Source organism: Gracilinanus agilis, chromosome 1 (genome assembly GCF_016433145.1).
Source record: "Gracilinanus agilis isolate LMUSP501 chromosome 1, AgileGrace, whole genome shotgun sequence".
Classification (NCBI taxonomy): Eukaryota; Metazoa; Chordata; class Mammalia; order Didelphimorphia; family Didelphidae; genus Gracilinanus; species Gracilinanus agilis.
In genome coordinates, this window is record NC_058130.1 from 589,006,201 (window position 1) to 589,022,734 (window position 16,534).

General features: G+C 35.6%; 1 protein-coding gene across 1 annotated transcript in view; it reads left to right on the forward strand.

Annotated features, from left to right (window-relative positions):
• Nucleotides 1–3,091: 3,091 nt before the first annotated feature.
• Nucleotides 3,092–16,534, forward strand: part of ADNP2 (ADNP homeobox 2) — a 46,988-nt gene continuing 33,545 nt past the window's right edge. Inside the window, exons 1-2 of the mRNA XM_044667312.1 lie at nt 3,092–3,158; nt 11,885–12,002. Of these exons, the coding sequence (XP_044523247.1) occupies nt 11,895–12,002 (108 nt within the window). The 5' untranslated portion in view covers nt 3,092–3,158; nt 11,885–11,894. The remainder of the gene's footprint in view (nt 3,159–11,884; nt 12,003–16,534) is intronic.

Consider the following 16,534-nt stretch of genomic DNA (forward strand, 5'->3'; position numbering starts at 1 on the left):
GTCTCTGACTTTTAAGTCCGAAAGTCTTATTATACCATTCTTCCTAAATTAGTACTTGCTTACTCCTTTCATTTGTTTATCATAATTTTGTTCAATCATATCCCACTCTTCATGACCCTCTTTGGGGTTTTCTTGGCAAAGATATTAGAGCCCGGCAAAGACGCTGATTTGCTATTTCCTTCCATTCATTTTACAAATGAGGAAACTGAGGCAAACAGGATTAAATGACTTACCTAAGGTCACATAGCTAAGTAAATGTCTGAGGCTAAATTTGAACTGCGAAGGAAGTTGAGTCTTCCTGACTTCAGCCCAGTACTCTATCAACTATGTTGCCCTAAATAATAATTGCCTATTTATTATTTGTTTCATGATTTGCATATTTGTCAAATAGTCCTAAAAGATTATAAATGCCCTGTGGGCAGGAACCTTGTATTATCTCAGTCAATTAGCATTTATTAAGCCAAAACCAAAACTAAGTGTGAGGAAGGCAAATATCAAATAGAAAGGAAGGCAGTCCTTGCCCCGAAGGAGCTTACATTCAAATAGAGAAGACATTTGCAAAATAGGAAGCTGAAAATGGGGGAGGGGAGTAGAAGCAAAAGAGGGTTGGGGAGGAGATTGGGTGAGGTGGTAGAGGAGGTCCTTTAGTTTTTTTTGTTTTTTTCTCCTAAACCCTTAGCTTCTTCCTTTGAATCAATACTAAGTATTGGTTCTAAGGCAGAAGAGTGATAAATGCTAGGCAATAGGGGTCAAGTGACTTGCCCAGGGTCTCGCAGCAGGAACGTGTCTGAGGCCAGAACTGAACTGGCTCTCAATCCACTGAGTTACCCAGCTGCCCCCAGGAAGTCCTTTTGAATGAACCTTAGAGAGAAGGGAGATGTGGCTGACTTCTGCCCTCTTCTTAAATGGAGGATCTGGGAGGAGCCATGCAATTAGAAAGCCAAACATAATACCTTCCCTAGCACAATACTCCTACACAGTAGATTGGTAATAAATACTTATTAAATGTTTTAAGTGTTTAACTCAGACAAAGATATATTTTAAAAGAATTATCTTTGAACAAGTATTTTTGGGGATATTCTCTAAGCAGGATTACATTCAAGCCTAGGCAAAGAGATAACCTTTTTCTTAGAACATCTGGTTATTAGCATAAATTCAGATCTAAGGTCCCATTTGTAGATGTGCATATGTATGTATGTTTATATTTCTATTCAATAATGACATGTTTCACCTTCAATGGTGTATCATAACTTTACAGTAGTGTGATGATCTCAAGGGAAAGAAAATGTAGTTAGAAGAACTCATGATAAATTTGACCACCTCTGGAAAAATAGCTTAAAGTCCTTTGCTTTTGTGTAGGTAGCATCATCTTTATGTGAATGACCACATGTATACAGTTGTATGAAACTACTGGATTTTTCCAAGTTCTTTCTGTTCTATGATTGTATGACTTTGTCATCAGTTTTTTAGAACAGTAGATGTTTCTGATTTTAAATCCTTGACAAAAATTCTGGTCATCTCTTTTGTTTCATCTGAATATTCTCTTTGCTTTGTGGCTGGAATGTCCTTTGATCCTAATTTTTTTTTTTATGGCTCAAATATATGGTTGGATATATCCACATTAGTGAAGAGGTAGTGTGGTAAAATGAATATAGGGCTACTCACTCCAGGAAGATGTAGGTTCAAGATATGCCATTCATATACTTGGGTAAGCCACCTAAGCTCTATTGCTCTAGACAACCTTCTAAGCTGCATAGAAGGTGCTAACCAACATTGGTAGAGGAAATTTCCTCATTCCATTTCTTGTTCCCCATATAATGAAGTCACAGGTCTAATCCCTATCCCTATATATACATATCATGTACATATGCTATTGCTTTTTGGGTAAATTAATTGGGTTCATGTTATTTCTTACATTATTTTACAATTTCTGAAGTCAGAGACCTTATTCTATCACTTTCTATGTCATTACTTTGACTAGCCCAAAGTCTAACAGAGTAGGGTTAATATTTGATGGTTGGAAAACCAATATACTCCAAAATCTACCACCCCTTATAAGACAACATAAAATATTGCTTGTTTTTTTTAATCTTCTAGGAAAGCAAGAATCCTTTTTCTTATTGGCATGATGGAACTTTTGAATCATTTAAGACTATAAAACCTTTTTGACTTTAAAATTCCTCAACATTTCTCATGTAAGGGTCTTAAATAGATTTCCCTCAAAATATGAATTAAAGAGTTAGTGCTTGGGACCCTAATAATTTTACTGCCAATATTTGTCATATGAAATATATTTTTCAAAGTTCTGTCATCAAAAGTTGCATTATCCAATGGCAAGACTGGCCTTCTGTTCACAGGTTGTTTTCTATTGGCTCCCAGTTATGGGTGGAGCTACTAATTTCTTCAGCTTGTCCTGTGGCTCCACCCCCATTCCATGCAAATGAGGCAATGCTCTAGTGGTAACATGTGATTGATCACATGGTTGATGACATCATCTCCCCACCCCCTGCTCATGATGTCATCACCAACTCCCTTAAAGTCTCACGAGAGTTTATACAGATGCTACTTTAAGTGACAGACAAGTGAGTCTAAGTGTCCTAGAAGAGTGGGGGGCATTTTTTTTTCTTGGGGGTGGTGGTTAGAAAACAGGTGGTTTCTTCCTCCTACCATTTTTGGACCTCTCATTCAGCTTTAGTTCAGGGGCCCAAGGTGATCTGTATGGGAGAACCAAGGTGTCCCAATACAATCTTTCTTCCTATTGGCTAACTTAACTGGCATGCAAATGAGGCTCTACGTCATTTCCTGAGGTAAATCGAGCGCCATTTTCTCTTTCAGGCTGTGGAGGGAGGAGGGGACACAGTATTGCTGTTAGGGATGGGTTTGTGGTGAGGCGCCGAGGGGGTCCCTGCCTGCACAGGGGAGGCATGGGGCGTTGACGCCAAGGGTCCCGCCCGCGCTGGAGTTACTGCACAGCCTCCGGCTTTAGGTCGGGTGGAAGGAGAGAAGTCCATCCGCGGGAGGGGAGAGGAAAGGAGGGGAGGGGAATCGGCTGGATGGTATTGTGAGGGGCGGAGGAGTTGGAGGAGGAGGAGTAGGCGGCTACGGCGGCGGGAGGAGGAGGAGGAGGAGGAAAAGAGCTCCCTCTTCGGCGCTGAGCGGTAGGTACAGTGTGGTCGCCAGCAGCATCTCGCAGTAGCGCCCGCTGGCCAGGCTGCACCGAGGAAAGGAAATCCGCGCTCCGCACACTCAGTCCGTCAGACGCGCAGCCCGCCTGCCCGCGCGCGCTGCTGTCGGAGCGAGGCCCGCCCGCGCGCCGCCTTCCTGACCTCCCCGACGGAGGGGGGGGGCGGGGAGACGGGCCTGGCGGGCGCGCCTCGAGCGAGCTAGCTGGCGGGCGAGTCCCAGCCCGGGGTGGGACCGTGGACAAGCCTGCAGGCGATGGAGGGCACGGGCTGGGTGTCCCACACTGGGATCTCCCTCGCCCTGGGATTGCCTTCTAGTGTGGGGAAGTTGGTATTCGCTGCATTTTCCCGCTCTCTAGCCTTTACCTCGCTCCACTTTTCTCCTGGGCTAGAGGAGGCTGCATTGTGACCTCACGACCGAGGAATCTGGGGGACGTTCTCGGGGCTGGCTGCCGAGGCTGCGCGCCGCTCCGGGGCCCAGGAACGTCCCGCTCGCCTAGGTGCCCTTAACCCCCAGTGTCCAGCTTGGGGAAGTCACGTGGACCAGGGCGGAGTTGTTGCGGGGTGATGGAAAAAAAGATGCCTAGGGTCACCTGGGCTTCGGGTTTGGCTCGGAATAGGGTGTTGTTGGCAAACCACATTCCTTGATCTTCCTGGTTTCACTGCACTCTAGGAGCTGAGGTTAGGTGGACTCGGCGAGCCAGACCCCAAATAACTCTGGAGCCATGGGCTCTTGCCAAGGTATAGAGAACTCTGCCCTGACTTCCAAGACGATACCTCGAAAGATGCGAATGATTCGAGGTTCTGAAAACAACTTTTCTGCCTTTATTAGTTAAACTTGCTTGCCTTTTTTTCCTCCCCCAAAGAGAAAAGTTAACTTTGAACCTTGCAAAAATCAATTTTGAACCTCTAGGTTCTCTCTTATTTTCTGGGGATACTGAGTGTTGTATATGTAAATATTAGTGACTTCTAAATCTCACTCTTCTAAGGCTTCGCTGAATTAAATTACTATATTTTAAAGCATGCTGTGAAACTTTAGGGATACTCAAGTTTTAGGTACAGCCCAAGAAAAGTAACTTCATTAGTGTGAAATTAATAATCTGAACTATCTAAATGTTAAACACCTTGTAGAGAAGACATTTCTTTTTAGTTTGTACAGGTTGTTCTTTTGAATATAAATGTTAAGATTATTTTAGTTTAATAGAACTTGTTCCTGGATCTTTTTACTTATTAAATGGAATGGTAACAAGTTTTTAAAATTTTGCCATCACTCTCAGTATTCTAGGAAAAGCAGAAGGAAACAAAACTTTATTGAAAGGAAAGTGCTATATAGTATGAGCAGTTATGAAGTAATAAAATAGTGTTGCTGCTCAATTAAAGCAATTAGCGTTTTTTTGCAGAAGTCAGTTTCTGTGACTTAATCTCTCCCACCCCAAACCTTGCTAAGTAGTTCTTATAGAGTCTTTTGAAAAATAGTTGACAAGTGTTTTTTCCATTTGTTTGGAATTTTCACCGTAATTATGTGAAACGGATGTGAATTTGAACCCAAATTGGTAACTCACTTTAGAAGTTTTAAAACTGCATAGATAGAACCGATATGATTTTGAACTGCACACTTCAGATTTTTCCTACTTGGATAGCTTTGTGGCAAATAATGTGACTTCGGATGGAATAACGACTAATAATTATATTGCACTTTAACAGAATACTTGTACTTTGTAGTGCAAGTTATTTTCTTCCTATATAAAATGTAAAATTCAGGCTGGGTCAGTGATCTGAGGTAGCTACACAAAACTATTAAGTCTAAAGGTCTTGTGGAATCATAAAATTTAAAGCTGAAAAAGAAAGCCTTCATTTCAGTCATAACTCCTTATGCTACAGATGAAATTGTTGCCAAAGTCATAGGTAAAATAAACAGCTGGGATTCAGATTTGTTTTCAGGGTCTGGACAGGGTTTCTTTAAACTTCTCTGAAAGTTGGAGGGCTCTGAGAACCCTATGGTTATGGGATACTGTTGGGGCAATTCTTGGTCCAGTATATACTAGATGGCCTCTCAGGTTCTCTTGCAGTTCTTAAATTCCATGGGTAGTCAGAGTTTTCAATACTTAATTATGTGAATCATGGATTGGCTTATGAAATACTTTTTTTATAAAGTGGACTTTCAAGGCCTCCTGCTTTCTAGGACTTTCTAGGAGAGTTAAAAATTCAGGTTTTTAAATACTTGTAGGAGAAACGGTCTTGGATTTTTGCTGTGTTAGTGTTTTTTTAACCTGATAGTATATAGGTTTGGTTGTCATTTATTTGAGAATGAATGATAAGTATATAGAAGGTGGTTGGTTTCAAGATTTGGTGGAGTGGTTTTTGGTTTTTTTTTTGGTCAACTGTAATACAGGTATTCACTGTGGAAATACTGATTTTAACTGAACATGGGGGTGGCTAGGTGGCTCAGTGGATTGAGAATCTTACTGGGATAGGAGGTCTTGGGTTCAAATGTGGTGTCTGACACTTCTTAGCTGTGTGACCCTGGGCAAGTCACTTTATCCCCACTGTTTAGCCCTTACCTGTCTTCTGCCTTAGAATCAATATTGATTCTAAGACAGAAGGTAAGGGTTTACTGAATACCTATAATGTTTACAGAACTGCCCAGAGAATATTGAACCATTTGAATGTACAATAAATAGATTGTGAGTGTTCATGTTTTAGAGGACATTATGTATTTTATAGAAAACCTGTCAGATGATTAGTGGCTGAGAACAATAAATGTTGATTGAAAAGGATTCTTTGATGATGTAAACTTTTAATGTGAGACTATAATAATCCAATTTCACTCCTGCTATATTTCCTCTCTCCTTTTTATTTTTTAAAAGCAGATTAATATGATGTAGTCTAGAAATATTATGAACTCAGCCTTATCCAAGAACTACTAAGTGGCAGAGTACAGATTGAGTCTTCTGACTTCCAGTCCGTGTTTATTTTTCCCTTTCAGCACAATGTTTATTATTTATCACTTTAATCATTTAAATCATTAAGATCCTATTTTCTTAAAAAATTTGTTCTATTCTCTGCACTTTGAGGGATGATGGAAAAGACTAGAATTGGACGTTCTTAAGCTTCGTTAGGGTCTGAGGACAGGTCTCTTTCTCTGTATTACTTAGTTTCCATTTTATCTCATGACCATTATATGTGATGATAAGCTACCTCATATTTACTTAGTTGTCATGGCACTTTATGGAAACAATATATACTAGATCAAGAGTTCTCAATGTTTTTTGTTTTATGGATCACTTTGACAGTTTGGTGAAGCCGGTGAACCCCTTCTCAGACTAATACTTTTAAATATGTAAACCAAAATATTTAGGATTACAAATCAATTTTATTGATATGCATATGTAGCTAACAAAATATTATAAAAGTCAATTGCAGCCCTGGTTTAAGATTTCCTGAAATTGGTGGAGGTTGGGCAGATTTTAATTTTGGGGGGATGATAAATACTGAAATTTGCTTCAAAAACTTTTCTTATTAATGGAATCAGATGTTGATCTGAAAGAAGGAAGATTATATAGGGTAACCCAGAAATCTTAGTGCAGCTTTAATCTATTAAAATTTATAACTGCTCAGACTTTTGTGATACCCTTTACACATACCATCTGCCTATACATACATAGTACTTGTGATTTATTTCATAGGTTTAAGTAATGGGGAAGTAACTACCAATGCAGATCAGCAACTGCTCTATAAATTATAGTATTGGAGCTTCCTGAGGCATTGAGAAGTTAAGTATTTTTACCATATATCAGAGGGTTTTGAACCCAAGTTTTCCCAACTCTAAAAAGCTGACCTATCAGCTTAACCATTGATTTGGGAACACTTGACCTATAGTTCTGAGCATTGGAGCATTAGGTGCTAAATATAGGATTTAGAACAATTGTTTCTTCCATTTTAATGTGAAAGTGTAATGATTACTCTAATTATGTTTGTAGTTTATTTCTGTGGAATACTTCCATATTTATATCTTTATCATTTGCAAGTGTACTTGAATGTTGAACTAGTTTAAACCCTTACATTGTAAAAATCCTAAGTACACATTCTTTCTGTATTACCAAACCAAATGAAATTAAAATTAGATTTGAAATGTAGCATTGACTCTAAAAAAGTTGCTAAAATACTTAAGAAATTCAACTTGCCACACATTTCAATATGATATATACTGAATTGTTTTGAGTAGTGGAGGGGTTTTAAACTTGGAGTCAATTTTTAGTTTAGGGACCAGAAGTCTTGGACTTTTTCCAGTATTATATGCCTAGGAAAAAGTTATTGGAAAGAGAATTACTATGTACAAAACTGGCTAATCTAATGCCTCATTTTATTGATATAACATTTGAGGAATGAAATTTATCCTGTTACTAAAGAGACCCTTGTATCAGGAGGCAGTCTTTTTAACTGATGAATTATCATCAGTATGTAGACTCAAGCCAATAAAGGAATTGACTAGCAATACTGCATAAAACCAAAAGGTGATTGAATCATAACTATTGAATTATAAGCAATTTCCATTACTACTTCCAAGGGCAAAATATGAAAGCCGAGAGAAGGAAAAGGAATTTGGAGCATAGCAGTGTGGGACTGTTAGTAAGCAACCCAGTAATTTCCATGCCCTGACTAAAGAACACCCTATTATATAGTATGATGTATTAATTATTGCTCATAGTAATGAATCCATGTCATTAAATTAAGGTCACATTATATTCTATATACATGCTTTTAAAGAATGAACTTGTGGAACATGTTTTAGAAAGATTTGAGCAATAAATGGGTAAGCTGATGTTTTGATGCTTTAAAAAAATAAATATTAGTATCTGGAAATTTTAATTATGGTTCATAGAGTAGCCCTTTCTCTGATAAATGAGGTATTACTGTATGTTTTAAACCCAGGAAGCAGAAGTAGGAAAGAACATCAGATGTCCTACGTCACATGGGAAGAAAATCAACTGTATGTCAGATCCAGCTCCCAAGAAAGGAACCTCAGATGTGAGAACATAATGATATAAACATTCTAGTAACAAATTTGTTAGGTCATACTAATGAGTGGTTGAATAGAATCTGAGTTGACACTGAATAAAGGATTTTGATTTTTTTCATAGCATCACTTAAGACTATCCATTATTTTTAGCCCATTTACAATCCCAGAAATTACTTGCTTTATTATTAGTAGCAATTTAAAATGTGGGTAACAAGAACTGGAATATATGAACATAATAAGATGGTAGGAGGGACAGCTAGGTAGCACAGTGGATAGAGTGCCAACTGGGGAGAACTTTGGTTCAAATCTAGGCTCAGACACTTCCTACCTGTGTGACCCTGGGCTTACTTACCCTTCTGCCTTGAAAGTAATACATCTGCTTTGGAAGTGTTATCAATTCTAAAATAAGGTTAAAGTTAAAAAAAGAGATGTGGTCAGAAGCTCATGACTAGTGCCATATGAAAACTAATCTTCTGGCTTTTTAGACATACTTTATGTAGCTATAGAACATTTTAATTTATACTCTTGATTAAGTCACTTTACTTTTATGGAATCTGTAAAGTGAAAAGTTTTGAAGTATATATTTCCAAAATGAGATGATATTTCTAAAGTACTTTATAAATGCTGAATATTGTTGTTATTACCTCCTTTCCAGTTATATTTTTTTTTTTCACAAAAAGAACTGTTATGTGCTTTTGATTTTTCTGGTGACCATTTTTGTCCATTATTCTTAGTATCCTGGAGTTTTGAAAATGTAAGAAAAATAATCAGTTGGTATTTATAAATTATTATTTCTCCAAGTTCATGGAAATACTTGTTAAAATTAAGTAAGATTTTTGAGCAAACTACTTGAAAATATACTTTTCTATTTCAATTTATTTGTGGTATGTAGAATAGAAAGAATATGGATTCTTTGCCATTTTAATCTAACCAGATAAACATAAACTATGGTTTTATATCAAGACATAAAGATAAGCTCAGGAAAGAGAAAAGTTTGAGACAGGAAGACCTAAGTGAGTTTGAATCCAGCCTCAAACATTTAATAGCTGTGTGAATGCTATTTATGCCAAAGGAGTCTGTGTATGATCCTAGAGGAAATTGGGAGACACTGGAGTTTATTGAGTACAAGAATGATATGGTTAGACCTGCATTTTAGGAATATCATTTTGGCGCCTAAGTGGAGAATGAATTGAAGAGGGAGAGTCCTAAGGCAAGGAGACATTTTGAGTGTAAGATGCCTAGGACATCCTAGTTTGAGAAGTCTTGTAGACAATTGGTTTTGGGAAATCATAGCACAGGAGAGTTGTTTATATAGAGATGATAGTTAAACCCATGATGAGGTCACTAAGAATGTAGCAAGGTGAGGACTGTGATGAGGAGAGAAGTTTGGACAAATTCACAGGAGCACAATGTGGATGATGATTAGAGAAGACTTGAGAATGCAGCATTGAGAACCAAGGTAGAGCAGTGTTATAAACAGCCAGAGAGGAGAATCTAATCTCCATGAAGCTCTAGAAGGTGATCAGCAGTGTCATCCTGCAGAGGGGTTAAGAAATATGAAAACTTTGGACAGAGCTTTTTCACTTGAATAAAAAGTGAAGCCAAATTAACAAGAGTTGAGAAGTTAAAGAGGAAAGGAAATGGAAAAAATAATTTGGGACATCTTTTTTTTTGGAGTTTTTCTGTAAAAGGAAGGAAAATTAGAGGATGATAGTTTGAGGGGATGATAGTGTCAAATGAGGATTTTGGGTTCTGTTTATAATAGATGTTTAATCTGAATTTATTTTTAAAAATTATTTTATTGATGTCTCCTTAAATCATGTAAAAGCCTATCCTTCCTTTTCCTTCCCAGGAGTCATCCCTAGGAACAAAGACTAAAAGGGAGTGGAAACAAAAGTTCAGCAAAATAACAAATGCACCAACAGTTTGATAATATAGCATCTGCTAGCAGTTCTCAAATTTTTCCATCTCGGGACCCTTTTATACTCTTCAAATTTATTGAGGACATCAAAGGAACTACGCTATATCCAAGGATTTTTTAGTATATGCTAAACAACTAGCCCCGAGAGTTAGGGCCAACACAGTTTTAAGTTTACTTTGAATCATCAACATCTCCATTTTCCTAAGTATAGGCAGTCAAAACAATTGATCAGGCCTTGATTAGTCATATTTACTGGTTTTGGAGGTATAAATTCTCACACTGGAAATTTAATAATCTTGGTTCAAGTTGACTCCAGCATATCTCTACTTTTATCTAACAATATTTACTATTAATTTAGAAGTAAAACTTAAAAATACATACTTACTAGTTTATTTTAAAATAACCAATTAGCAAATATGTTAATGAAAAATAACTTTCCAACAAGTTTAGTGAGAAGTCACATTATTTTACATATTTATAGCTATATTCTCATCTACTACATTTAATCTATTATAAATTGTTTTGGCTTAAGTTAACACAGATACATAGTTGAAAAAAGGAGCCACTTAATGGTATATAATGTCATAGTATTGCTATGAAAATAATTTTTGTCTCTTGCACTCTCCTGAAATGGTTTAGGGGGAAGGCCCAAGGGTCCATAGGCTATACTTGGAAAACTTCTGGTATATACAGTCTTTCACACTTGTAATATCCCACCTCTGCAATGAAGAAAGGGAGTTGTGTTTTTATAGTTTTCCATACTTAAGTATTCAGTTTTGGTATTTACTCTTCATATTATACTGTTAAAATCATTGTGTATGTTGTTACTTTGGTTCTATTTCATTCTGAATCAATGTTTTCTAGGTTTCTCTGAATTCTTATTCATAGTTTCTTATATTTTTTACATCCCACATGCCACATGTTTATTCATTCCATAGTCAGTGAGCATCTACTTAGTTAACAGCATTTTGCCACTATATGAAAACACTGCTATGAATATTTTGGTGCATCAGGGATTTTTTTTTCCTTTGACCTCAAGGGTATATACGTTACAATAGGATTTCAAAGGGAGTGGACATTCTAAGATATCTAATTCCAAATTGCTTTCCAGTATGGTTGGAATAATTCACAGCTCTATCAATAGTGCAATAGTATTCCAGCAATCTGACATAATTTAAAAAATAAATCTTTAGAAGTAGTCATTTTAAACATTTACATGACTAGGTTTCCTATTTCAGCATAGACAAAAATACAGATATGCCAAATATTAACTACACTACACACAGTTCTTCTGGTGAGTGTTGGATTCTTATTCATCTGTATTGGAAGCTAACTTTAAAAAGCATTACTTTATTCTAAAGAGGTTTATTGTGTAATATAATTATTTCATAGCATTTTAGGACTATCAGCAGTTTCTTTAATGCCCTTATTTACTTTGTTAATGATCTACTTAAGTTGTCTTTCCCACTCACAACTTTTGATATTATTACCACAAATGCTATTTTATTTTATTTATCTTTTAAGAGATTTAAACCTGAATAAGCAACTGTTGGAATGTTTTTAAAAAAATAAATTTTAAACCCTTACCATCTGTCTTAGAATTGATAATAAGTATCCATCAGAAGTAAGAGGTAGGCAATTGGGGTGGTGTGACTTGTCCAGGATCACACAGCTAAGAATTGTTTGAAAATTTTAATTGCAGAGAAATAAAATTTAATGTTATGTGCTTATTGTATTTGTGTTTTTTTCTTTTTGCTTTAGGAAAGTCACAATGTTTCAGATTCCTGTTGAAAATCTTGACAACATTAGGAAGGTTCGGAAAAAAGTGAAGGGCATTCTTGTGGATATTGGACTTGATAGCTGCAAGGAATTATTGAAGGTAAGAGGGAACAAATAATAACTACAAGTTAAGTCAAACATGCTAAGTTCAGTTTTCAAATTTAGTACATTTTATTTTGTGCTTTTATTGATATTAATTGCCATAACAGAAAGAACTACTTAATTATATTTTCCAAAATTGTGTAATAGTCAAAATTAAATTATGAGGCTGTTAGTAGCTTAAATAGTTTTATTACATCAAAGAATTGATAGTAAAGTGAGGGAAATATTGGAAAGAGGTAGAGAGTTGCTTAGTTTACTACTCTATTTGCAGCCATGATGGATTGAAAGCTCACTGCTGATATGGGTTCCTTCAGGTTCCAAGCTCCAGCCAGAAGAAACTAAACAGTCTCCTGGCCTCACCATATAAGCAGTTTTCTCCCTACCCACTAGCTCTCCCATGTTACATATCAGGAACCAACTATCGTTACTTAATTTGCCTGGCACTGCCCAAGGGGTTTGGTTTCAACTTCCTTTCTCTGAAGGTTTGTCTATACTTGCACATCTCAGTGGTAAGTGACCTCCAGGTCACTGATTGATGACATCAAACAAAGCAACATAATGGGGAGAGAATTGGAAGTTATTTTATAATAACCAATTAACAAATATGTTAATGAAAAGTAACTTCCCAACAAGTTTAATGAGAAGTCACATTATTTTACATATTTGCAGCTATATTCTCATCTACTTCTACATTTAATCTATTACATATTGTTTTGGCTTAAGTTAACAGATACATAGTTGAAAAAAGGAGCCACTTAATGGAATAAAATGTCATAGTATTGCTATGAAAATAATTTTTATCTCTTGCATTCTCTTGAAATGGTTTAGAGGGAGGGCCCAAGGATCCATAGGGTATACTTGGAAAACTTGAAATTCCCTTCCAACAATTGACTATGACTCAAGTATGTTGTAGGGAATTTGTGGTTCATAATATTTATATTACATATCTTCATATTAGGATTTGAAAAGATGTGGAATAAACTGAAATCTTTAATATTCTTCGTGTAAAGTCTGTGTGGTATTTCTTTAGTAAGGAAAAATTAAATTTAGACTGCTACTTCATTGTGGCAATGAATTCTTTGTGCAGTAGCCTTGAGTAATTGTAGTCAAGTATATTAGAGACAAGTACTTAAGTTGTTTTTTTAAGTGTTATAAACATAACTTTATGAAGATGGGAACTGCTGTTTTTATCTTTATATTTGGCACTCATAAAATAGTTTAAGAACTGAATTGCATCCTTTGTGAATGCAGGGACTAGATAGTTCTTAATATTACTCACAGTGTCTTGTATGTAATTCATGTCCAATAAATAGAAATTACTTAATTTAAGTCACCAATAATTTAAGGTTTTATAATTTCATGGGAGTGATTATTTCACAAATCACATTTAATTTTTCTCTGATAATTTAATATCTTTAATCTGATTTCAGGCATAGTTGATAGGCTGTAGAGATGATAAATAGCTAGCATCTTTAAACTATTTTGGCTGCTTATATTTTTATTTGACAGATTGTTTCTAAATCTTCAGGAATCTGCTATCAATTGTGTTTTGGAGTACAACTTATCTTACTGAATGGTATCGATATTAATTATATTTTGCATATTGTAAGCTACACATTCTTAGAGAATGGAGAATTAAGTTTCTAGTCTTCTGTTAACATTGGATAGAACTCTTCATAGGTTACTGGTGCAGAGGATATGGGGATTAGTCCTTCTTAAATTGCTCCCAAACAGAATGGAATAGTTCTGTTCATTCTAGGTATTCTTTGAGACATAAAAGCAACATGATATAGTGGAGAGGAACCCTGCATTTGTTGTCAAAAGAACTGAGGTTTAAATCTTAACCCATCTACTGGCTACTTGTGTAACTTTGGGCCAAATGCTTAATCTCTGTAGGCCTTCTTTTCTCATCTTTTTAATAAGAGGATTGGATTTGATATCCTCAGGTCTCTTCCAGCTCTATATATTCTAGTTATGTTTATGACTAAAACTACATGTGATTAAGAAGTGATTTTTTTTTAACTTAGAAGTTTTAATCCATTTTATGTTATTAAAAAAAATTATTGTGACCCCAAAGTAATAATGGTCAAAAATTATTTTTGAGCAAAATTCTAGAAATATCAATGGTGAGGAAGTATTTAACTGTATCCAATGCAGACCTCTAAGTTGAAAGAATTTTTTTTCAATTCCAAAGAATTTGACTTTGAACTTTTAAAAACTCAGTTACTGGATCTTAAAAGAGAGAAAGATATATGTATATAGACTTATGTCCATAGATATTTAAAAATATACTTGTAGTTGGAGGTGGTATGTATTTTTGTGTTGATAGATGTTGACATCTAAAATAAACTTGATTGAAACTATTGCAAGGGTTGATATTTTTTGTCTTCAAAATTAATGGTTTGTAACAGGAAATTTTTATGTTAAAGTAATTGCCAATTTCTTAAGTTAAAATACTACTTTTATAAGTTAGAATTTCATCAAGTAGGAAGTACCTTTGTAAAGACACAAGATTTTGTTGAAGATTAGAAAAGTTAGAGTTGTCATTTGACTAATAATCCCTACTGCATTGGTTTAAGGATATTTCTAAATCTTTTTTTTCTTTAAATCCTCTTGTGAATTGTGTATGTTTTATGCATGAACTGCATTTTAATAGTTGCCTATTTGATCTTCAGATGGAAATGGATGGAATATTTTCTTGTCAATTAAGGTAAAGAGGTAATCTATAGAAAGGCAACCACTAACAGTAGAAGACTGATGGTTTTATATAAATAATATATTTATGCATATTATATACGTGTGTATAGATATGTAGTATTTGTAGGGGATATAAAAGTGGACTATTGTGAACTATAAACATAAAATAATTTTTCCCTCAGCTAGTTGCAACAGTTGGATGAATTTGTAATCTCCTTGTTATGTGGGTAAAATCTCTGTACAGATTGCACTCTATCCACAACTTGTCTCGTGAGATTTAAAAAAAAAAATCATATCTTACCATGAATTCTCCACTGTAATTCACTGGGGGAGAAAGGGAGCCTTCTTCCAAATATATTGATATTTCTTTGGTTCCAGTGAAGCCAATGACTTGTTTTCCATCAGTTATCCTTTCTTTTTGCTACATGTCTGGCCAACTTTTCCAATTGTGCAATTCTAAGATGATAGCCTTCCTACTATTTCTTCTGCATATTTTAGTTGACGGTGTGCTCTAATAAAATATAGGACTTTGGATTCAGGAGAGAACTAGGTTTGAATCCTGGAATTGTGACTGGGGGCAAATTGTGATCTCTGAGCTATAGTTTTCATATTAGTAAAGTAATAACACTTATCTCACAGGTTTTGCTGTTGTTTGGGGGATTAAATAAGAAAAGTCTGCAAAGTAATTTAAAAAGTGTTATAGAAATATCAGGTGATCTTTCTTTGATATTGATTTTTGGCTAATTTTAGTTCTCAAATAGCACCATTGCCAGGTTGATATGGAGGGTGAGAAAAGAAATTCAGTAGCATGGATAAATAAATAAATGTTTTTTTAAAGGTACAATTATAAATTTTAAATTAGTTTTCTAAAGCATTGTCTTGGTTTTTCATCATGGTTTGGAACTGATCCTGTGTTTTGGCAAGCTTGAAATAAATGCTTTGAATATGAGTATAGTGATAAATGGGTATGCTTATCCAAGGAGCCTAGATTTATAGTTGGAAAGAAACTTACGGTTCATTAGTCCAACCTCTCATTTTTACATATGAAGAAACTGAGACTCAGAGAGGTCATAATTGTCCAATGTCTTGAAAGCAGTAAGTGGCAGAGCCATTGTATATAAGTTTGTGCTCTCAAGACTCCCAATCCAGTGTTCCTTCTCCAATTGTTCCTGACACCAGAAGTTTATCTTTAGTTTTGTTTTTTGTATTTGAGTACAACTTAGTTTCTCTTCTAAGGTGTAAAAAAGGTTGCTGTGATTGATCTTGACCACTTGGGTGAAACAATTCATCTCTACTGTATACTGCTTTTGAATCTCTTGCCTCCTTATCTTATCTATAGCCAATTACACCTTTCTAAACCCTAGCTATTTGCCTCATTTGCTCCTATTCCTTTTTTTTTTTTGTTGACAAAACCCTTACCTTCTGTCTTAGACTCAGTACTGTATATTGGTTCTAAAACAGAAGAACATTAAGGGCTAGGCATTGGGTATTAAGTGACTTGTCCAGGGTCACACCACTAGAAAGCATCTGAGACCACATTTGAACCTAGGACTTCCTGGCTCTCTATTCAACTGAGCCATCTATCTGCCCCTATTTACTTGTTTTTAAGTGGACCTGGAAAAAAATCATGAAAGGTGCTCATTGGTTCATGTAGCATTTGTTATGAACTTGGACTACAATTCAGTAAGACAATCATTCTAGGACTGGTGCTGAAGCATGCTGCTCTTCTTCTGACAACAAGAGATGATAGACTCAAGTTACTAAATGAGAAATATATTTTCTGACACAGTTAATGTGTGAATTTGCTTTGTTCAAATGATTTATTATTGGTTA